This window comes from Apteryx rowi, unplaced genomic scaffold (assembly GCF_003343035.1).
Source record: "Apteryx rowi isolate R43461 unplaced genomic scaffold, aptRow1 scaffold_489, whole genome shotgun sequence".
Lineage (NCBI taxonomy): Eukaryota > Metazoa > Chordata > Aves > Apterygiformes > Apterygidae > Apteryx > Apteryx rowi.
The window spans coordinates 394,025-418,789 of NW_020450748.1; the positions used below are offsets into that span (position 1 = coordinate 394,025).

Genomic DNA, 24,765 nt, shown 5'->3' on the forward strand with positions numbered 1-24,765 from the left:
TCAATAAAGCAATCCAGGTTAAAAAATAACCTGGAGAGGAGGAAGCAGCAGCCAGGACAGGAACTTTTTAAATCACAGAGGAAGTCGTACCAAAAACCTATCTCCTGATCTGCCTGTACGGAGTTGACGTGCTAAGAGACAGATCTGCAGTATGTAATGCATCTAAAGATGCAGACATATCCAGTAGAATTTTCAACAGCACCTGAGCAGACCAACCACCCACTTCCCAAAAAAATGCTAACTTCTAAGGTGGCAGCTGCTAAGTYATGCATTCATGAGTGCCTAATTACAGGCACTTACAAAATGCCTTTGAAAATCTGGTCCCAACTCTATTCTCATTATCAGTAGCTTGATAAAATGCATTTTCTCAAAAATAAGAGAAGCAGCCACAAAGCCAGATTAAAACAAAGGGAAAGACTGTATTACGACAGTCTATATTGTATTGTCTTGTAGTCTTTGGTTACAGGGAGTGAGTTAAAATAATATTCTGTAATTAAAAGAAAGTTATTAATGTATTTGATTACGTAGTTGCTTACTGTTATTAATGTATTTGATTATTATATGGTTATGACAAAAAAAATCTATGAGTATAAATACATACTGAAATCACAGAGTTATATCTAAAATATTTCCCTCCAAATGTTATTCTGTTGAAGAATGCCTACTAGTTAAGTGTAATGCCTCACCAAAGTGGTCCAGTTCAATTTCAATTACAGTTTAAAGAAAAGTATGCAATACTTCAGATTCCTACTGGTTTGATGGAAAGGAGAGAGCCTGGAAGCCCCAAATTCTTCTGCAACTTTCGTAACAGCTGATAGTGAGCTAGACCATACCAGTCCCACAGTTTTCATCTTCACAATTCCTAGGGTTCAATCTCTCAAACTGAGAGCATGCCTATGGGTCAGGAACTCTAAGATTTTCATATATAGGTTAGACTTCCCCAGCATGAGAGACTTAAAAATATCCTTTTTTCAGAGAGTATTCCAAAGCCTGAGGAATTTTCTAAAGACACCTCCTGCTGCTCTTCAATGGGCTTGCCTTTCTCTATATAAATCTAGTTTTAAATACAAAAAGATAGTCAAATATTAATTAACTGACACCAAATTCCTTTGGAAACACTATTTACTTTTAAATGCAGATTTTATAAAAACATTACACCTCTGGAACATACACATACTTTTCTTTTACCCCCAACAAAATTGGGCCAAGGACAGTTTGTAAAAACACCCCCCCCACCACCACCATTAAATACAAACAAGTGAATCCAGTTTTCTTCTAAATGAATACAGAAAATCCTGCTCCAAATGGAGACAATGGGACAGTAGTTAAACTCCATGAAAACAGATGCCGTCTTCTGCAAAAAAAAAAAAAAAAAAAAAGCATATGAAACAGAGTGTTTGAGAGAGAAATTAATCAAAGAAAACAGATTTTCAGGTTTTACAGCTAACATAACTCAAGAACCTTGCACATAAATATAGAAGGTCAAGAATTTTCCAACAAGGCACTACTCTTCAGTGCAACATAGAGTTTTACTAGGATTATTTGCACAGAGAGAATGATATTTCCTAATTCAAAAATTTTTCAATAAAAATCAAGGTTTGTTCAAAAACAGTAGGTTTCAGACTAATCTTACGAGGAAGGAATTAAACAGGCAGGAGAAAGAAAACTGTTAACTTTGTGAGAGTATCACCTGGGCTGTTGTCTCTTGCTGTCATCTGCATAAGAAGTGCCATCTGTTTGCGCTCTGACAGAGGATAACCAAAAAGAATGCCAACTGGTGTTGATTTCTTATTTCCAGCATCCTTCTTCATTTTCTTTTTCTCCGGACCTTCTTTTTCTGGAAATATTAATGTATAATACTCTGAAACTGCCATTTTATTAAAACATTTTCATTTTTAAAGTATGTGAACTGGTGATGGGAGGGGAGGGGGGAAGAGGATAAAAACAGAAATTGCATCTCTGATTTGTTACATTTGTATTAGTTTTCGTTACCTGTTCTAATCATATCAGGATAATAAGCTACTGAGTAAAGTACTTAAAGCGTTAAGGAAGATTACTTAAAGACTCTAGAAGACAAAAAGCCTGCTGTTGCAGCAGTAAGATCTAATATTTGCCACAATTTGCAAGTTAGATATCTAAAAAATTTTGTAAGATCAGCTAGTCCACTTCCTGTCTCAAATACAGATCTGAGACTCTGTTCCACTCCACTTCTCTCAGGACACAGTGTTAATTTTTTTTTTTAACCCAACAACAACTTAATATTGATGTCAGATAATGGCATAAAAGATTGCTTCTCTCAAACTCATCCTGTTACTTTAAAGCAATTTCTTCTCCAAAATTCATACTGTCAAAACATACAGCTATTTTATATATTTTTATATAAATAACTTCTTTCCTTTTATCAGTATTTACTGAAGTTGTTTAATATTTCATCTCCAAGTTTTAATCTGGGAGCTAAGACTACACAACTGAATAAACAGATGATTTTCAGAGCTATTCAATACCTACAAACTCTCCCAGAACTCAAGACCAGTTAAATGTGTTCTCAAATCAGACAACTTTTTTTATACCCTGAGTAACAAATTTTGAAACTAGAGGTTTTTTTGTGTAGTTTGGAAACTCTGGCCTATGTCTTTCATCCTTTTCAAATGCTCTTCCTTCATTTTTCTATAGATGTCTCCTAAACAAAACAAACATTAACCTCAAAGTATGATAGAAAACAACCGATTTGTGATGAGGTAGCTTTGACTAAATTGCTTTTAACTGCAATAGTATTTAATGAGCTTAACATCAAACAAATACAAACTTTCATACATTAAATATCTTTCAAACTACTTTCCAAGGACCTCCCTCCCTGGTAAATAATTTTTAACCGTATGTTTCTGGAGATGTATTAGTTTGCATTTATTTACAGCGAGGACCATTCACTTTCTGTAATTATCCAAGCAACTGCTCTTTTTTCTGTCTTAAAAAGTTCTTGTCAACTTAAATATTTTACATTCTGTAAACAGTTCATATTACTTGCATGTTACATCTATGATATCTATGTCTTTCCCCAGAGCCCTAAGATTACTGCTTGAATATAAACACATTGGATATCAGAGATGGCTCAAAGAACCATAGGAACATATTTGATGATTTGGCCTTAAAATTTTTAAACAGTTAAATTTGTAACCAAAAAGGTCAAGAAGGAACATGCTGAAGTGTATTCTAATGGTATCAATCAACAGAAATAACATCTTAAAATCCTTTAGCAAATAATTCCCTTGGTTTTCCTTCCAAAAAGGCCCAGTTTAAGTAATGCATATAGCAGACAAAACAGCTCTCTAACAATGCCAGCAAGTACTAGCTTTTCCAGTGATACCGTTCACTTTACTGCACTCTCTCATTTTGGCAGATTTCTTACCTTCCACCTTCTCAGCAGGCCATTAAGCAGTCAGACAGCATTCTGCTCCCTACAGTCACAGGGAACCCCAGCCCACCCTCCAGACTGCACTACTGACAGCAAAGAAACAGATGCAATTCAGTAAGGAGAAAGAGTGTCTATTGCCTGCTCTCTCCTCTGTGGCTGGCTGACGTGCTAACTCACGAAATAAGCAAAGAACATGACACAAGAGGTTGGACTCATTAACCAGACTTGGCCATATTAAAATGCCGAAACTTGGTTGGGGAGTATTAATATTACTTAAATAAGCCTGGCTGCCACACTGATCTATTTAGCTCTTCGTGTAACACCTTCCCACATCCTATTCTTACTGTAACCGATTACCATCTGATGAGGTACTGTTCATCCGGTTTTAATTAGTCTAAGTATTTTGGGCCACATGAACAAAAAGTATGGAAATGCAATTAAGGTACACTGAAGATGTTTTAGGGCTTTATTTATATTACCGTCCTTATCGTTGTATTGGTCTCCCAGTTTCCCTTCCTGAATCTGAATCTCAAACACCTGATTCAAGTCATTTAGAACTGGCAGGAGGTGACCACTGAGCTAGAAGACATGACTTTTGTATCAGGGATATATTTTAAAAGCTTCATTAAAAGTCTGTCATTTGCAAAAGCAGAAAATCTTAAAACAGAAACGGCCACTGAGGCAAACTTCACTCACTTTCTGCAGAGAGCCAAAAAGTAGTAAGAATTACAAATTACAAGCTTTTAAGTCCCACTGCAGYTCCTAACCATGTACCATTCCACACTCTGTTCAGCTCCTTTTCTGTCTTCTGATTTTCTCCATTTCTGCCTCAGTCCCTCCCTGTCCCTCTCCTTGTTGCATTCATTTCCTCTCTTAGCTCTTTTTCTACCTGCCTAGAGCTCTCTACATCTCATCTTCTAGGCTTGATTACATACACAGGCCCTAGTAATGCACCACACAGGAAAGCTTTAAGAGTGCATCTTAAATTCTCTAGTGACCAAATAATAAAAGCATGCTTTTACAGACTAAACAATTATACACAAGACTACTTTAAGAATGGAAAACTACAGACTTATAGTCTATAGTACATAGTAAAAATTACAAATTTATCTATCATGTTTAAAAAGGAAACAAGGAGATCCCTTTTACATATGTAATTGTTAAGATTTTCCTTAACTGCATGCATCTCACTCCTGAACATCTAAAAATGCATTCAATATCCAAATCAACACTAGTGCCCTATTGGAAGAAAGTCTGCAATAGAAAAATCCAAAGAAAACCTACAGTGAAACTGTACTTTCAACTTTCACTCTGAATATGCAGTTCTCTAAGGATATCTCACTGCACACCCTTTGTTGACTAATTTAGTACTCCCACCAAAACAACGCATTTCAGTTTGCTGTTTCTTCCTTATGCTATTTATTGCCCATGGTTGTTTTCTAGAAAAACAGATTCATTTTCATTCTGAATTATTCCTCACAATGTTTAAGCTATGCTCAGATTGGGAAAATAATGAGGGGGGGGGGAAGTCTTTTGATGATTTAGCTTTTACTTTTTCACYACATACTGTACTTTCCAGTTATTTTTATCTACATTTTTATCACTTTGTTWAAAAAGTCTACTCAGCATATGAGTGCTGTTTACTCACGTCTTGTGTTCAGTGCTGTCAACAACAGCAAGGTCCTACCCACATATTCAAATGTATTTCAGTGGTGTGTCAAATTATTCTTCTATATAGAGTGTGTGCAAAGCATTTCTAGATCTTACCAATTAAAGGTACCAAGTAAAAATGTAATTGCACTCACCAAGTTATAATGCAGTTGTGCCTTTATTATTTAAAAAAGCCCCACCATCTTCGTTTAACTTTACGTTAGAATTTGTATGGGCTTTCAGAAAATCTAAATAGCTGAATTCAATAAATGAGTATGTTCAACAATAAAACTAACCAAAAAGAGGTTGTCATTGGACTCCAGCTGTCACACCCGATAATCCATTTACTTGAGTATGTCCTGTAAAAAGGTATTAAATTCTCCCCCCAGTTGTCACGTGAATGCCCTGGATCTGAATCTACCGGATAAGACGACACAGGAGAAAAGGGGTGAAAGGAAGCAAAAAGAAGGAAGCAGGGCATCTAAAAGAACTACACAATCAAAAAAAAAAATATATATATATATATATATCTCTCTGGATATTTAGTCAAAGACTACTTTTTTTTTTTAATCCAAGAAAAAGAATCATACAGCTGGCGATTAAGAAAAAAAAAACACCTACGTAAATCCACAAAAAAATTATAGAGGGTCAGGAACACCCATTATGCTAACTGGGGAATAAACTGTAAGGTTTGCTTTCACTGCTCCAGGGGTATCATTGCACAGTACACTGTACACTATGCTTCGTTAGGAATGTTCTGGAACCTTGACTATAGAGCTACTCTCTATTTGGTGGTCACAATTGTGTACTTGATGCTTATATAATTTGAACAGTAATAACTTCCCTAATTGAGGAACGATATCATTTTAAAAGATTAAGCTTATGTAGAAAATCACTTACAAAATTGACAGTTAATGTCAATTTTTAAAAGCCTAATTTTTTTTCATTTTCAATACTTTGTTTTCAAAATTTATGGACAACACAAGTATCATCCTTCTTTTATATTCACTTTCTGGTCACTTTTAGGTGTTCTTCAACAGTTAGAAACATAACATTGGGGAATTTCTTATTTGTTATAAAACCCCCAAATCTCTTTAACTGCCTGTATGTTTTATCATCTTTATAGAACAGTCTTCAAAATATGCAGCCAAATCTGGCTGGACAACATTTCTTGTAACTTTTTCCTTTTGCAATGTATGCTTTCCATCTAACACTTAAAAAAAGGATTATAAATAGTCAGGGTATGTGAAACAGTGCTTCAGGTGCATGAGCACTTTTCTTGTGGAAGGGCTTCATGAAATTCGCTCACAGCGCTTAAACGTACTGGCAGGAAAAACACCAGCACCATTGGCAATTACTTTAGGAGAGCTTATGCATGACAGGTTACGTCCCAAGGCAACCAATATACGTGTATATATATATTTTTTGATTTGGACATTACAAATTCCTTGGGCAAATAATTTCTAGATTCTTTCGGAATATAAGCTGATAAACAATATACAACATGGATTTCTCAAAACAAACCAGGCCAAACTAACCCAATATTCCCTTTGGTCAAATAACCATCTCGGTGGACAAAGGAAATGAAACAAAAAGAACAAATTCAAACTTTAGGGGTTCACAGTAGTCTAGTTTCATGTAAAACTCCCACTATAACGAGAGTTATAAAGAATAACCAAAATAAGAAATGGGTCCCTGTGAAGCTTAAAGATAAGCTGGTTAAAAGAAAATTAATAATGCTAAGGAATTTATAAGATCGAGTGATATACAACAAAAGACTAATATCCTTAGTAGTAATAAACAGTAGAAGACAGGTCAAGATGATGATCAGATCTACAGATGATGATGTCAAGAGAACTACAGTTACTATTAAAGTGATAAGGAGATCTCTGTGATCCTGATAATCTGACTTAAGTTATTTTAAAGAGAAATGCATCATGATTGACCGCTTCTTCCTATAGTCAGTTAAGAGAAAGAGAATGATGAAAATGTGATGAAGGGAACAACAGTATACTGTACACTGCAGAGAAATAGCAATATTTTTGTGATGCCTAATTAATCAAGTTTTTGACAGGTACTTATTTAACAAAGCCAACATACACACACACAAAACCACCTCCACTTCCCACCTCTAGCCCAAACTACAGTTAAAAAAATTTTTATAAGGTTTGAACAACACATTAAGTCCAAATCCAGCAAGCAATTACAGTTTTTTTAAACAGACCCTTTAGGAGCCCCACTAACCTCAAGAAAGGACTGAAGGGCATATATTTAAATGTGCAAGTGTGTAACTACAGGAAGCACAAGTATATACATTGTGTTACTATGATGTACACAYGAAGCACAAAGAGGAGTTATTTTGCTTTTCTTGATGACAGTTAGTGTCAAAAGAAATAGGACTGTGCCATGTTTGGGCAATTTTAAACAGAAATTGAAGAGACCAGAAAAAAAAAAAAAGACCATTATAAACAGTCTGGAGAACATCATTTGAAAGAAGGATCAACAAAATTAAACATACTCAATGTTGTTCCAAGACTGAATTATAATTTTGGGGGGTTTTTTTGTGAATAGTCAACTATGCAATAAGATTATAAAAAATACCTATCCTTATCTTCAGAATGAAGAGATCTTCACCATCTTCAGTTATGCTCAACTTCCTAGACAAATCCACTTGTCTTTCTTCAGATTAATAAAGTGGAGCAATCAAAGAAACCTGTCCTTCAAAAAAACGGCACTTGCTTCTTATTCTCACTCAGATAACCACGTCAGGGGTTTATTTAAAAATAACCAAAACAATTAAACAAATTCATGAARCTTAAATAATGTTATTTAAGTATTCTAAATCAGTGATGGCCTTTAAATAAAAGGGTGTCTTTGGATTGGAAGACCTGAAACCAGAAAACATATAAAAATAAATGTATAGAAAATGTTTTGCCCTCACTCGTCAATTCTACCGGTCTAAATCAAAGCCTGCAGGTAGAATCTTTCATAGAATTAACTTCAATAAGGAGTAAAGCTACACTGCAATTAAATTCGATTGCAGAATATGTAACTATATGATGTTAGTTGTGGTTGCTTTGATAAAAGAACGGGGATGTGGTAACAGAGACCTCAGCTAAGGGCAGCTCTCCAAACAAGGGCAGTGTATTCAATGTAGACCTGCCCCAACAAGTAGTAGCAGTGTAGCAGAAACACCCCTGCACATAAAAGAAACTAAGAACGGGATGCTGTTGCTTAGAGATAGGTATATTGTGCTACTTGAGGTGCTCTAGTTATCTCACTGGCCTCTTCAGAAGGCCACTTCAGATGGGCACAGGTTTCCCATGGCTCATGTCATATCCATCAGCCCTGTGCAGATTTCTCAGCTATCTCAGGCATCTCAAATGGCATTACCTGACATCATTTAGGCACCTGGGCTCCATCCTAACCAGTATGAAATTATTAATGAGGTAACCTATAGGCTAAATCTGAAAATATTTCCATTAATTTGTTGCAGCAAAAGCAGTTTCTTAAGCAAAAACAATGATTTAAAACCAAAATTAAATAAACAGCAAGACTAGAAGTTTTCTAGACTCTTATGAAACACTTTAAACAGCTTGATTTCAGTCTTGTCAAAATTGGTTAGGTGTAAAATTTACTACATAGTTTTGTAGGAATAATCAAATTTTAAAAACAACTTCTAAATGAAGTTACATTTGGTTTGGCTGTGTATGTTCCTTACCACTTATGGTTTCTGGTCAATTTTAGCCAATGGTATCTGAACCAAAAAAACACCAGAAAAGAGCAAGAGATGGTATAAGAAGAAAAAAAAAGAGAGGTTGAAACTGTTGATGAAAATCTGACAAGAGAGACAATATTGCAAGTTCACAGGAAAAAAGCAGGGTAAAAACTAGTATTTATCAAATAAAAGTATTTTCTACAAAAATAAAAAAGATAAAAACTTAGTTTATGTTTGAAAATTCTGGACGTAGTATTGAGACAACTCTAATGATGTAATGGTCTATAAATAACATATTCACAGAATGGTAATATGGTGTTTATAACTGATAGACCCAACTAAATAGGATGAAACCCAATTATCATGGGGCTTCAATCATCAGAAAATTTAAAGGCTAGCAACCTTGTGTATCTTGAAGATAAACCTTTTATTTTGCGTAAATTTCAGCTTTTATCCTAGATGCATTTTTTATAGCAATTGTTGATTTTTGCTCACCCAGAAACATTTTTTAGAAGACCCTAAATCTTTAAAAACATTTGGAAAACAAACTCAATGGTGCTGTTGTTATCATCTGTTAAAGAGAATCTATTTAGCAAACCAGTAACAACATTTTAGCTATTCTGAATTTAAAAAAGCATATTGGAAGTCTAGTTATAAGTAAAATGATAGGGAAAGGATAAAGTACATCCTGAACTGCAGTGGATAATGGCAAAAAACAGTAGTATCATATATTTTTTCAGAATCTTTCTAATTATGAATTGTACATACATCCTTTGATCATGTTCCCTAGAATACTACCACAGATTTTTATAGGAAGTATCAGAAGAAAGCTGAGAAGTCTTTAAAAACAAAGAAAAACACTCCACTAGCACTACTATGTGTTCCTGAAGGCACATATATCACTTCCTTCTCTAGCGTAATACAAAAGACACCTTTAAAACATAACAGGAAGTTTTTCATCACATCTTTTTCTTTTTCCCCCCTCTGTCTCTGTTTACTCTCTCATCTCCAAAAATCAGTCTCTTCCTTCTTTTCTTGCTCAAATAGCATTTGCCATTCTCTGTATACAGTTGGCAGGGAGACAGTCTGTCAGAAGTAATAGCTTAGTCCAGTGACAGCAAACCTTTTCAGTGTCTAATGTGAAGTTTTTTTGTTTTGTTTTGTTTTAAGGATGATGCATCACTGCAGATGATCACTGATGTCAATCCTAATCCATGTCAGTGCCAAACTTGGTACCAGAATAAACAGTTAATTCTCATTGGTCTAATCTAATTGGTTATGTACAGAATCAGCACTACAAGAACTGGGTTCCGGTCCCAGTAATGCTGTGGCCTCTATGGCCCCTGGAAAGCTTATGTTCATGATTCAAGTTCCTCATCTGTGAAACAGGGTGGTGGCTCTTACCTCCCTGCCTCAGCAGTAATGCATACAGAAATCTGCAAAATGGCTTTACTGAATTGGACAACAAGCTATGATGCTTACCACACAAGAGTTAAAAGCTATGTACTTTCTAGTGTTACACTGTGTTAAGTATTTCTTGCCCCACTCCAACTGTTTAGGTCGTCTCCCTGCTACACCTTATAACAAACATTTTGTAGTGCGTGTATTGTCTTTTTGCGTATGTTTGAGTGCCTAGAATAATCCATCTTGCTTGGGGCAATCGTAACAAGAGATACTACAGCAAGAGAAATACCAAAAAAATTTACATTACCTTACAAGATGTGACAATGAATTATTTGATGTTGATGGAGGTGGGGAGAGATGACAGAAGATTTTCAACATGGAAAACATTACATAAGTACTAAATATTACTCCTAATATATTTATTTACATTAGGAAAAATAGTTATGGTCTAATACTAAGCAATAGATTTAAGAAAGCAGATGCTGGGAGCATACTTTGAATTTAATACTAGGAACATGGTCTTTTCAGAATCAAGTGGTATAAGCCTCTAAAATTCCATAAAATATCACTAAAAACTGAGATCTAAAGCCAAAAGTTTTGGKTTTTTTTTGTAATGTGACTATTTCAAATTCGGATTTAATATCATATTCTCTTCATAGTAACAAAAATAAGTATGTAACATCCAGGAGGCAAACCTTCTGCATGTAATCAATTCTGGACAGAAAGAAAACATGTACTGATGCTTATACTTCTATATATTGCATTTAATTCTAAACATGTTAACAGAATTACCAGTTTATGAAAACAGTCAAGCTTATAATGAGCACTGTATGAGAAATTACAGTATTGAATTACTAGTTCATAGTACGGAGAAATTTGGGGAATGCTTTCCAAAGGCCTTCCAGAAGGCACAGATACTGTCTTGCTAGCTACAGAACCATTGCTGGACTATGGGATACATCTAATCATGTAAACTCAGGGATAACTGTACTCTGTGAATTACATCCAAAGTATTTCGTCTTGATTTGAAAAGAGCCATGTTAAGAATGGTATCTTGAAGTCTTAAAATCAATTCTAATAGCACATGCTTAAGTTAGGAAAAATTATCAGCCTATGCAGAAGAGGTATCCTGAAAAGATCATAAGAGTTTAAACAAAATGAAAAGTTCCCTCTCCATGACTAATTTAACAACAGTTGGTTCCATAATCTTAGCAACTTTTTTTTATGTGGAGGACAAAACGCTTCCCCACCTTTCCCATACTCCCTCCCCAAAAAAGGCTACAAAAGGCAGAGAACTGTGCCTCAAAGCAAGACACCTCTCTTCATCAGTTTACTTCTTTAAGCAAATGGACCTCTAAATGACAATGAAAGGAAAGACTTACGGCTAAAATAGAAGCAAAAGAATGAGGTTAGGGAGTGACTGGAGAATGCAGATACTATGCTGGCATGCTAGCTTTTGGTAAAGTCAGATAGGATGCAGGCCTATCAGACTGAGATTCAGCAATCAGAAGCAAGCAACTTTTATACTTAGTATCCTTTTTCATAGGAAAAGAATCAATGTAGAAAACATAATATACAATTAATAAAATGAGGATGTATTTTATCAACAAATAATTAGTTAAGGAAATAAAAAGGTTCTACCTGTGTCTGAATTGCGATCTTCTTTTCTGGATGGGCTAATAGTAAAAGGAAGTTTACGTTTCATGGAAGACTTTTCTTTCATCTCCTTGCCCACATCACTCCTATCCACTTTTGGAGTTTTGTTGTAGGATGCAATCTTGTCCTTGCTCTAATATAAATAAAAAGTATACTAAGTAATTTTTGCATAAAGCAGAATAGTCTCATAATGTATACAGACTGAAAAGAATTTGCTGTGTGAGAGTGTATGTGCATGTGTGTGAATATATGTATTATATAGTAGTTTTTTGAAAAAAACTTCTAAGGTAACCTTACTAAAAATAATGGCATTTTTTTTCTTTTAAAGGCAGAATCTTCTGTGTTATTTATACTTCCCAGATACATCACTGTGGGACTGCCGTTCACTATTAGAGCCTTGATTAATAAGCAAAGGAACAATACCAACTGGCCAAAATTTATTAAGTCTGAGGATTTTTACTGACTTTCTTTCTCTGACCGTACCATAATAATCACATTAAAAGCTCAGACTGCAATTCAGACTGTGAATAATAACAAACAATTAAGAAACCACCCTCCAATAACCTCCCCCCTACCTCCACCCCAACCCCCAAATCCCTCCATACAGAATCCCTTTCCATTTCAACAAGGAGAAAAATAGTGCAATGTATCATATTCTGAAGCACAATTTACCAAGAACTTAGCAAATCTATGAAGAAATTTAATTTAACTGGTAACAAATTCAGAAAAAAAATAAGTACAAGCCATTTGGAATTTTCAGATACAGAAGCCTGGGATTTTTGGCATATAAAACATTCTAAGATAAACATAAAAACAGTGTGGGCACAGTCTTAATTTATATTTGTTTGCTTTGATAATATAGGAGGTTGAAGCATGTAAAAGATAGCAGGTTAGTAAGAAGACTGCTTGAGAAAACCCTCTGCAAAAGATGCCTTTTTTGCCTACTGATCAAGATGCAATGTACAGAGGTAGCATTTTCTCTTCATTACATGCTACAGAAACACATTACTCAGCTATGTCATATACCCCAATTCCACCACTTTAAATCACTCTTAAGAGATGAGTGAAAACACTGTCAGATTAATCTCCTAAAGGTAGAAGGGAAACGTACACTTATTTGACAATCAGTAAATATCAAAAGGCTGTTCCTTGGTACTTTTGAAGCAAGAAGTGAAGAGATTTATTCTGATTAGAGAAAATTAGAAAATAACTCCAAGGCATTATTCTCTAGAGTACCTTTCCTTTATTTAAAAAATACACAGGTAAAAAGAACAGTTCAATTATATCACTCTACCCTTTTACTTTAAACTATTGCTAAAAGGATGGACAGAAATGATTACAAAAAAGAACCCACAGAAACCCTACACAGTTCAGAAGACAAACGTCTGCACCAGGGAAGTCACACAGAAGGATACAGAGCAGCCTAAGGGAGCATTCCTGAAACAAAAGGCTGGTGCCCCCAGAGAAACCTATTTTCACTTTGAGTTTGAAAACCTGAACTAAACAAACAAACAAAAAATCCCAAAACATAGAAAACAAGCAAACAAAAAACCTCAAGCCTCTCTTGCATGCTAGAACAAGAAAAAACGGAATCCCTTATACTTGCCTAAGCTCTTGGGAGATAAACTGTCTATGCTATTACTTTTGAAGAAAACTAATCAAACATAACCAATCATTAATCCTTGCAAATGTGTGTATAGATCTAGGAAGGACAGACTTGAACTATGTTAAGCCCATTCTGATTTCTTTCACCAGACAGAATAGTTTCCCATCTCAGTTCTATCCCACCAGGACCTCTCATCCCTTGTTCTAAACAGCTTAATCCAATTATTTCTCATAGGTACACATTTAAATTTCCCTCAGTATAATAACGCGATATTAAAACTTCATTGCATTTACTAGAATTTTATCTTACATTCATTACTATGCAATTGAAAGGACCAATCAAAAAAATAATTTAGAACAGGAAACCTATTCAAATAATTGTTCTCACTTTGTTCTGTAGAAAAAAGGCAAATTTTCCATGCTTGGTAACTATTAAAAACAAGAGCTTTTTGGGTACTAATCAGTAAGATATATTGGGCAAGTGGTCACAAAGAGACACAAGTTGCTTAAGTAATTTGATAGCTTTACATTTATTCTTATTCTTAAAACTCATACATGCATTATGCAAGAAAATTATGAATGATGCACTACTTTTTTGATAGATTACTGAATGTTAATTTGTGTGATCGTCTAGTTAGAAGGAGAGACATCCAGTTGAAAACGAATACTTTTATATAAATAAATGAAAATATACTGAAAATAAAAGAACAGGCTATACACAGAAACTGAAAAATACACATCTTTGGATGAGAGTATTTTGTTCATTAGCTATCGTGGAAAGAAACATTTAGCCTTTTCAAATGAAAAGTATTCTAGAATTTGCACTCATCTACAAGATTTTCATTGTATTCAAGCTTACTTATTTTGAAGCATTTTCTTCTCCCATTTAAACTGAATGCTTCTATTAGATTTAACATAATTTAAATTATACTCGGGGAGGCATACAGAAGACTTAGCAAAGAAAGAAGAGTATTTTTACCCTTAGCGATAAACAGAAGACAATTAAAATGCTATCTAGCAGTGTACCTGGAAAAGTTTTAAATAAACTGAGCATCTAAAAGAAAATGGCAGAGACTTGTCACAGGTAATAAAGCCTACTGAACAGGTTAAGGGGGCACTGGGAACGACACGAATAGCTACTGAATGACTTTCCAGCTAGAAGGGTGCAATGAACAAGGGTGTTAGAGAAGCCTAACACTAGTCAGCATTTTCAGTGACCACTTCAGTGCTGAAATAGAAGTGCGATTACATATGCAGACAGCATCACACCTGGGAGAGAGGGAGAAGTAAAGAACATTGGCAAACAGAAAAGAAAATGACTAGCGAATTTGAAAACCAGTCTAAACTGTGTAAACTAATGAAAAGTTAGTTTCAAGTGATCCAAGAAAGCAGACTAAAAAAGTTGACATCTTTCATACAGCAATCTGTTACTTAGAAAATCTGTGAATTTTCTAAGGAGGTTCATGAATTCAAAATGAAAACTGCTAATCGGATAATACACTCAATGAAGACACAATAATGTTCAAATAAACGAGCCACTGCTGCAAAGAGAAAGGCATTACAAACTCTCCATGCCCACTACAGTTGGAGAACAATTAATGGCTTTAGACTGCAGCAGGAGACGAGTATCATGCTACTTAGTATCTGACTTCATGCCAGTCAGGCTAATTAAGTACCAGAATAAACTCCCAAGGAGAGTGGAATTTCCACCAGTCAGTTTTAAAGAAAAGGTCTGGCAAACATTTGTCAGGAATCAAGAACAGCTTACTCTGCTCTGGGGCAATGGATGAACTGGATCTGCACATCTCAACATTTAATCCATGCCTCACTGGTAAGATGCAATAACAAATAAGAGAAATTCTCCGTGTCAACAGAATCATACTTGTGTGCTATGATGAGGCATGCACAATTTTTCATCTGTTCAACACAGTCTCAGAAGGCTAAAAGAACAGTAGACTGGATGATCTCTTAATACACCTTTCCAAATCTATTTTCTGGTACTTCTACGATCAATGACAACACATGAAAAGAGACAAGAGAATACCACATAAACCAGCAGATGCACTAAGCCCAGAGAGAATGAGCCTTTTTTTTCTCCCCATCAAAGATAATTCTATGCCAAAGAGTGTCCTGCATGGTATAAAAATGGTTTGGGCTATAAGTATGTGTGGACTCTTCTAATATGAGCTTAACCTCTTAGAAAGCCAAAGTCGTTTCTCCCCTGGACTATATACCATTTATTTTCTGACTTTGGGCCATTTATGTTTTAAAGTAGAAATTCAGATAAATTAAAACTTCGTTACATTTCCATCTTTATAAAATATCTCATGCAGACACTGACTGGTCTACCTGCTGTACATAGGCTTATGATTTAGTATTTTATGGTCCCAAGATGAACAACTGAAATAAAAATATACGTACCCTAAAGCATATATGATATAAGCTCAGTTGTTAACAGGAATGTCAGTCCTAATGATTTTAAGCTCTCCGAACACCTGAAAATTTAGACTTTTCACTTAGCTATTTACTAGTTGTTAAAATAGCCTAAGTGTTAACTTTCATGGACAAATATAAAAGACTGAGTCTTATGACAACAGTAACTTTACCAAATTTCTCAGTTCAACAGCTAAGAATGCACAGTCAATACGAGCTAAACATTTTTATCAGTCATGAAGGGGAAAAAAAAAAACCCTCCAAGTGTTTGTCTTTTGTCTTAATATATTAATCATTGGAATACTCTTACCACGTATATTTAGGCCATTAGTTTTTATTCAGAGAAGAACTTTTTAGGGAATGCTGTCCTTTAACATTATTCAATTCTAAGATGTACTGTTTTGTGTAAAAATTATTGGCAAATAGGCCTCTGCTACCTACATCGTATCTATGAACATATCAGGGAACACCTATAACTCCATTGCCCATCTTCTGTTCCTTTACAGTGACAGAGATTAAGCTGCAAGAGCAGTCTGAAGAAATTTCTGCTTCAATAACAACCACACATTAGTGAACACAGAAGCAAGCAAGAACGAGCAAGCTTAGTGCAGATGTGATTTATCTCTACTATTCTACAGAAAAAATAAAAAGCCAAACATACACAAAAAAGAGAGTGATGGGTAGAACGCATCTTTTGTATTAAAATGTTTTGGGACTGTTGCAAGTGTCTGGATGTTGAAGACCCCAGGCTCTTTACATACCACCATTAGACACAGGCATCTCTGATGGCAGAATGAATGCCCACATAGTACTGAGAAAAGTGCGTGGACAACAAGATATTTTCCAGATTAATCAACATGCTTCAATATCAAACCTAGCATGTATGTCCATATTTCTAATTCCTGTACTGGTGATTAATCTTCACAACACGCATGTTTTTGTTGGAACAACCAGCTAAGGACAAACTCTCACCAGATCCAGTGTGTCAATGAAATGATTTTGTGTGACCATTAAGAACAGAATGTTAAATTACTGCTTTCTAAATCAAATAAAAAACTGCCATATTTCTACCTATATTATCTAGAGTTCTAGTAAGTGTTACTACCTTCACTATTCTGTCCTGTGAAAAAAATAAGCCTTATCTCCATATAGATCATTACATTTCTGTAGCCTTCTTTCATCAGAACATCTCTGTTTCAGAAGATTATCCAGCTTTTGCAGAGACTGCATGATAGGAGGGTAAATGGCCCACCTGACATAACTGCTTCTGTTATTAGCAGAGAAGGAACAGTTTCTGGGGATCCGAGGCAGGAGGTTACTGCAGAGGAAGGTGTCAAGGCAACCAGCAAATACCGAATCAGTCACATCAGCTGTTGCTACCGTATAGTTCAGCTCCTTTGGGGGTGACTGGGCATTCAACAGCTACTCCAGAAATTGGCATCATTCTTCTGCTATGGTAGCATGCAACAGGGAAAGGAGGTGAGAAGAGAATCAGAGGTGGACAGCGGAAGAGGAAGAGGGCCCTCAGAGGTAAACTCTTAATATTTTTTTTTCTCCTCCAAATTGAAGTGCAGAGCTCTTTGTATGTAAAATGTAGAGCTTTTGGAGAAAAAAGTAACCCGCATTATGAAAGTATAACATTCTATTTCTACATATTTAAATGTACAAACAAAGGCATTACAAACATCTCAAGTTACACCTTAGTGGGGAAACAGTATGCTGGGAAACTTAACAAAAACTGGTACATTCCAGCAAATCCCCTATTTTGGTTTGATGAAAGTGAATGAAAGATGAAAAGTTGTTTCAACCTCTAAATGTATTATGCATTTTTTTAAAGACAAAACTTGAAAAGAGYGGCATAAAGTGGGTTTGCTAGCATGAGCAGCTCTTGATTACACATCTTCAAGATTTTCTGAGGTGTCAGAAAGCTTTTTCAGAAACATGGAAGTGTCAAGATAATGAGACAGTTCCTAAATCCAGAAGATAATTTCTTTTATTAGTTAGTTAAATAACCTAAAAGCTCTACAAAACATAGCTTGTCTAAAAGTGAATAAAGAAAAGGCAGTACTGGATATCAATGAACTTCATTGCAATAACCTTCCTATTCTTGCTGCCTGTGGGGCCCCAGGGATTCCCCCCTCCTTCCTAGTGTTGAATATTCCGATTAATTTGATGATATCTCAAGCAACAACCAGGAAAAAAAATTCTTTTCATCCCTTCATTAGCAAGCCAATTTTCCCCCATTTTATTTCCTCTGCTATCTTCCTCTTTTTCTCTAACAGTAGCTCATCACAGCTAGCAGAAATAACGTACTTTTGCCTCACTTTCCTGGGATGCAAAAAACAATCGAGGAACAGACTGAAAGTTGTTTTGCCTGATTCTTCTCAGAAAGCAAACAGTTTGAAGCAGATGCTGCACCCTCATCTTTTACTATTTTTTGTTTCTCCTTGTCTTTATATTCATTAATCTAGTGGTTTTACAGAGAAGACAAACTAGACTTCAACAACACTGTGACAGTAATGTGTGCACACACATATACACATTTATATATATATATATATATACACACACACATATATATACACACGCACACAGGGAGCTAAATGGATTCTAGATGGATTCTCTCTTCTTACAGCAATAAAAAACTCTGAATTCTGAGCAACTTTTGACATTTTTGTTAAAATCTGATTTTTTCATTTAATACATATAATAGTTGTTCAAAATATATTAAAGATGACTGCTGCAATAGAAACATGTTTCACATAAAACCTAAACTACAGTTATTGGTTAACTCTGGTACAGTTAATCAAGAAATATCAATCTAATAACCAGTATTTTTAATATAATAAAATACCTTCAGAAACTGTGGCTGGATTGTCATTGACAAACAGTAAAGGCATCTTTTAGGGGAGAAAAAATGAGACGTACTCATTACTCTACAAATCATTTTCCAAAGTAATCTTACTGCTATAAAGGAGAACTCTAGGTATGGCCCAACCTCAACTTGACACACCAGATGTTTTTTCYGACTTATGTTCTCTGTGCATAATCTAACTAAAAGTATTATTCACAATATGGAATATTCTTCTTTCTTTTGTTATTCGTTAGTGCTACAGCTAAATTATGATTGTCTGCTATATGAGTGCACTAGCCAGAAAAAAAGGGAGAACTGGGGTATTTGCAACTTGGCCCTAAAAGTTAAAAAACAACAGGATAAAAAACAGTACCACCAAGTAGAACTTCAGCCTTCACATTTATGAACAAACAACCCACCTTTTCCATTACTTGACCTCACAATCACCCTCACTCTCCAACACTGCAAAAATGGATCGCACTGTTTTCAAAGTAGACTCGCCTCTACAGAAATTGCACTTAACCTGTCTGCAGCATTTGGCTTTCAAGTCCTCCTAACAGCGAGAGCAAGTCCCTGTCCTGGGTTATGAAACAATTGAAGAAATTTGTGCTTGTTCATTGGTCTGTGTTTTGCTGCAGGCCTTCAGAAACCTTTCATGTATTACTTACACAGAGTAAGACGCTTTAAATTTAATAAAATACCAATACTGGTTCCTGCAAGCATATAAAGACTTAACATAAGATATGGAAACTATGCACTAACTTACATAAAATAAACCCAACATACCCAGCTTCCTTTCAGGCTTAATTGTAGGTTACATTAAAAGGTATAAATTCTGCTCTCTATTTTAATTTCCACTTAAAAGCATATTAAAAAAAGTTACACTCAATTTTTTTCAGCACTCAGAATATATATCAGAATATATATTCTCAGAACTCAGAACTATATCAGAATATAGATTTGTATTTATTTCTTTCCATTACAATAGCATAAATCTTGATACAACACATTATTCATTCCATCAGAATTACAGACATGAATATAATTTTATTACCTTTCTTGTAGTTTGTTTCTCCACCATGGTACTATCACTGTCAGAATTTTCAATTTGAACTGTTTTTGTAGACCCAAATTTGGGCATTTTATAGCTGTTTAGCTAGTTGTATCTTGTATTAGTGAGTTCATTATGTGTCTGCAAAAAAAAAAAGAAAAAAGAAAAAATGCATTATATAAAAATACATATTTACAATGTCACTATAGGAAAAATATGTTGTGACTGTAGATGGCAGTGGAACTGGTCAGTACTCTAAAAAAGCAGACTATACTCACAGCTGGCCTCAAGCTCCCCATTTGGCTACAGCTCCATCCTTGGCGTAAAAACTAACAGGCCTAACACAAATACGGCTACTAGTGGAAACAGTGTCGTATCAAAAAAACGCCAAGTCAGTTGCTGAACTGCCTCATCCCTCTGACTTACCTCTTTGACAGACTTAATACTTTCAGGTATTTGACAGTTCATTGCTGTTTGAAACCTCATTTCATTTTACAGGTAGTAAGACTGGGAGGATGCACAAGATCATTTCAAGCAACACTGCAAACAAAATTAAGCTTTCTAGTCTGGCAAACTGAAATATTATCTATATGAAGCATTTCAGAAGGAAGGTCAGGTCTTGATGATTTGCTATCCTTTCTGCTAGAACAAAAGACATACTGCTTTTTCCTTCTACAGCTTAGGCCTGGATCTAGGAGTCTTAATTTCCACTGTCTAGCAAATGAATTACATAAGCCATCACCATAGTATCTAAAGCTCTAGGGCTCTGTCACGTTTCATCTCCAGGGCACACCAAATAGGTGTCATTAGGGTTTCATGTATTTGATTTTTGATTTTTGCATGTTAGCTTTGACTGTACTTTTCTACTTAAAGACAATGCAAAAGATGTCTAAGATCTACCAGGGAAAGTCATGTTGTCCTAAAAACTTATGTCAGAAGCATAGTAGAGGACTGCTCTTTTTCATTTCCGGCACAGCTAGCAATACAGTCTAGTGCTTTTTAGTATTATTTATTCAGCATCTTGTTAAAACTATAAAAAAGTTGTAATAAAACAGACCAAGATATCCTGTCAGCACACTGACACATAGAAATCCATTAAGTACTGTGGTAGTGAGTTTAGCAACAAAAACTCGCAAGCTGCATCTCTTCTGAATAATAAGAGAGGAATAGAGAAGAACTAACACTTCTCACAGTGTTCTGTGCCAGTAAGGCAACTGCCAACATAGCAGCTAAAAATTAATGGGAATAAGCAGGGCAAAAACAGCTCACTACTGTGCATAAGACTAAAGAAGAAAATATGGCAGATGAGATTAGAAAGCTAACCGAGAGAATCTGTATTGAGAACTCTCATTTGACTTGGAGAAACTCATGAGCTCTTGCTTTCAAGTCTCTAAGGTACACTGCAGGTTTTCATTCATTCTGCTCAGCTTTGTTAAGTGTCCGATGGGTTGTTAGGTCCCCACATAACACTCGGCACAAATTCCCAAATTTATGAAGAGATCTGGAGCTTAACTAAGACTCAGAAACTTACTGCAGCTTGGGGTGAAAACCAAGAGGTCTAACATATAAACATTGCTAATGGCTGGCGGGGGGCACACGCACGAGAAAGGGAGCAAGTGAACTACCTCATTTGTCTGACTTGCCTCTTCCACTCTTGTAAGAGTGCCTGAGAGGAAAGGTCATGTGGAAGGTGAAACTGCACTTGATATCATTTTAAAGCTGTTGAGGTTTTATGGGTCGTTTTGAACTGATGTATTATGTTAAAAGGGTTTCTAGGGCCACACTCATACTGAATCTTGCAGTAATTCCATACCTCAGCTAGGTATTGTTTCAGGTATAACTTTTCCATTGTTGCTCTATGATTAAAATTTTGCAACTATCACAGGGAATTTGTTGCTGYTACAGGACCAGCAACACTATTTTGGTTGTACGCAGGTAACTGACAATGGAGACCAGTATTCTTGCTTTGGTAAATGACTTTGGAAAAAAGCATTTTTTGCACGCTAGCCCTGACACCCAAAACTTCAGATTCAAACAAATGTCTATCCCAACAAAAAAAAGAAGAGAGACCTAAACTAAGGAACACTTTCTTAAAGAATRCTTGGTTAAGATGAGTACTGTTGTACACCAAAAAGTAACGCCTTATTTTTTTTTTTTTAATTCTTTTAGCAGGAGAGGAGAAGAAATAGCTTCAAAATGCCCAATCCAAACCCCACAAAAATTAAGAAATGCTGTATTGAAGTTTGCTCCTTTCCTCCCCTTCCCCCACACCCGAGTATTTTTCTTTTAACGCTAACCACAAGCTTATGAAAAACAGGAAAAGCTTAATTAGAAGCTGTCTCACATATAACAACCTGACCCTTGTCTTCATGATGATGTCAATATATAAAATACAGCATACAGAAATTCCTACTGTTCTACCCTTACCTGAGACAAAGACACCCACCAGTGTACCCCCCTCATTTAGCATACTGTCAGTACGATTTATGCAGCACTAYTGATATGGAAAGCGATCACTCATGTTTTAATGGACATCAAAGCATACCCTTACAAAAAGCAAAGAAAAAAAGGCAAGTAATACCCTTTGCTGCTGCTGTTGCAACTGTAACAATGCAATGGAAGCACTATCCTAGAATTAGTTTCCTGTAGTCTATAAAAACATTTCTTAATCCCAAGAGAAGCAACCAGTTGGTATCTTCACAGGCAGAGAACACTGTGCTGATCATGGCATATACAGAGTGCTACCGTAACAGTAAATATTTCTATTTTTATAGGTTTAACAGAAAACACAAGCCAAATCTGCTTTTGCTCACTTAGCCTCTCAACCCCTCTCATAAAGGGTTTCAGTTGCAACAATTCCCAACTGCCGTACTGCAATAAATTACGTGCCAGTGACAGCTTTTGAAAATAAATTTCATTTCGGAAACAGTTATGCTCATAAACTGGAATTACAACTCATCAATTTATTCTGAGGTGATGACAGTGTCCTGTAAGTTCTTCCTGTTGTATTTGTATATATCATCACTACAACTATTTTAAAACAGATCAACAACATGTAAACACAATCTTTCTCTACTCTTTTAATCAAAATATTTTTCACTGTATCTTCTGCGACTTTCTGTCCTTCCTTTTCCTCTACAACTCGACTCCCTGAAACTACCTCCACTCTTGTTTTGCTTCTCCCTCCTGCCTGTTCTGCCATTCCCTATACCCTTCTGCTTCTGACAGTAAGAAGCCCAGCTTCATAAGCTTAATAGAGATTATATAGCTTAGGCTTGGCTCTGTTCCTCTTTAAAATTCGCCTCATCAGCAGGGGTTGAATAAGACTAACTGAACAAGAGTTCCTCCTTCATGAAGGGCATAGTCTTCCTGTGTATCTTTTCAAGTCTTATTAGATAGAAATAATTTATATGAAAAAGCTAGAAGTATCATTTGGGGGGGATGAAGATGTTGATTTTTTTTAATACATTTTAAGTTAAGGGTATTTTCAAATAATAAAGTTATCAGAATTATAGTTTTAAATACACAAATGTAAGCRATGAAGAAGAAATCATAGGACGTTTCCATTTCCTTCACCACGTGATCAAAATTAAAAGTAAACTCACTCAATCTTTGACTCCAAGCTAATTATATTTTCAAGAGAGAACTGCTTCAGAATATCACTAAAACTTAGTATCACATATTGGATTATTAGAGCAGAACCATCACCAACTAGCACACAGCGTGTGGGAATATTTCCAGTAAATGTTCTATGCACCAGGTTGCTATTTCACAATATCAGTGTGGAATAATTTTAAAACGGACATAAACACTTCAAATATTTGAGGAAAAAGTACTTTTTTCTGAATGGCAGATTTTTTCTTTTGAGAGATATCACTATAGTCCAGAAGAGAAAGCAAACTATTCAACCCATGACCATGAGAGTTCTCATTATAGTAAGATTCTGAAGAAGTGGTTTTACTAACACTTGAACTTTATCTGTATTTGCATGCAGCTCAGTGCCATGTTAACTGATGTTCTGAACACAGCCAAACATTTGCTTGCAAAGTGAGAATGTAGAACATTATCAGGTTCTTCTAGGGAAACCTAGATCTGTCTGAGTTTCTTAACACAATTACTGGTTCGACAGGCAGCTTTGATCATATATTTCAAATCATGAGAACTCTCAATTAAAAGTTTAATTTTTCATATTTAAAATTTTCTTTGTTGAAGTTTTTTTAGTAGCTCTATTTTGTGCTTTTCAATGAAATATAGAACCTGCTTCCTACTAATGAAACTTCTCTGTATAAAACAAAATCAGATACTCTGATTATGCGGTCTTTATCTTTGGATGTCTTTCTTGCACATTTGGTATTGGTTACCAATATACCATTATTTGAAATACTGTTCTAGCTTTTCTTTCAAGCATTTTTCATCTCAGGCAACTAACATTTCTTACTTTCTCCTTAAAAAAGTAATAAAGATAGGAATTCTGACAAATCTATAAGCAGTGATTAAAAGACTAGGAGTATTTAGTTTAAAATAGAAAATGAGGCAATTTAGGATATAACTCGCTACAGAAAATGAGTGCTATAATAAATCTCTAACACCAACAAGTTACTGTATTAGATTTACATAAACTTACATATAGCACTAATAAAAGGGCATAATTTCACACATGTTAAAAAAAAGAAAACACTATGCAATTCATGCTGTATCCCACTGGCTGCTGCCATTATTGTTCAATGCCTTCAAATCAGTTCTTACATTGAGCCTCACTTCCTCAGGAACTGAGGCCCACACAATTACGCTACAAGCATACGTATGACTCACCAATGACTTTCAAGACACTAGGTGATTTTGTCTGAATCTGATAGAGAAAAGCTCTGAAAGATATTAAGCACTTACAAAATTTCACAGCAAAAGGTGGCTAGAGGAGAACAATACAACCAATAATCATTGTTTCCTCCAAGGGCAAGCTTCAGTGTAAGCTCTACTGTATT

The 24,765-nt window shown here is 35.4% G+C and overlaps 1 protein-coding gene across 7 annotated transcripts in view; it reads right to left on the reverse strand.

Moving 5' to 3' along the window:
* The window catches only part of ANKRD12 (ankyrin repeat domain 12), a 67,999-nt gene that overhangs the window by 25,342 nt on the left and 17,892 nt on the right, over positions 1-24,765 (reverse strand). For 4 of the 7 annotated variants that reach the window (XM_026078809.1, XM_026078808.1, XM_026078814.1 and 1 more), the window contains exons 2-4: positions 19,787-19,924; positions 11,826-11,973; positions 1,691-1,837 (exon numbers count right to left, since the gene is read on the reverse strand). In XM_026078809.1, coding sequence (XP_025934594.1) covers positions 1,691-1,837; positions 11,826-11,973; positions 19,787-19,873 — 382 coding nt within the window. In that variant the 5' untranslated portion in view covers positions 19,874-19,924. Of the gene's footprint in view, positions 1-1,690; positions 1,838-11,825; positions 11,974-17,130; positions 17,330-19,786; positions 19,925-24,765 lie in introns of those variants that run through there. The other 3 variants (XM_026078812.1, XM_026078810.1, XM_026078813.1) reach the window with 3 other exon arrangements.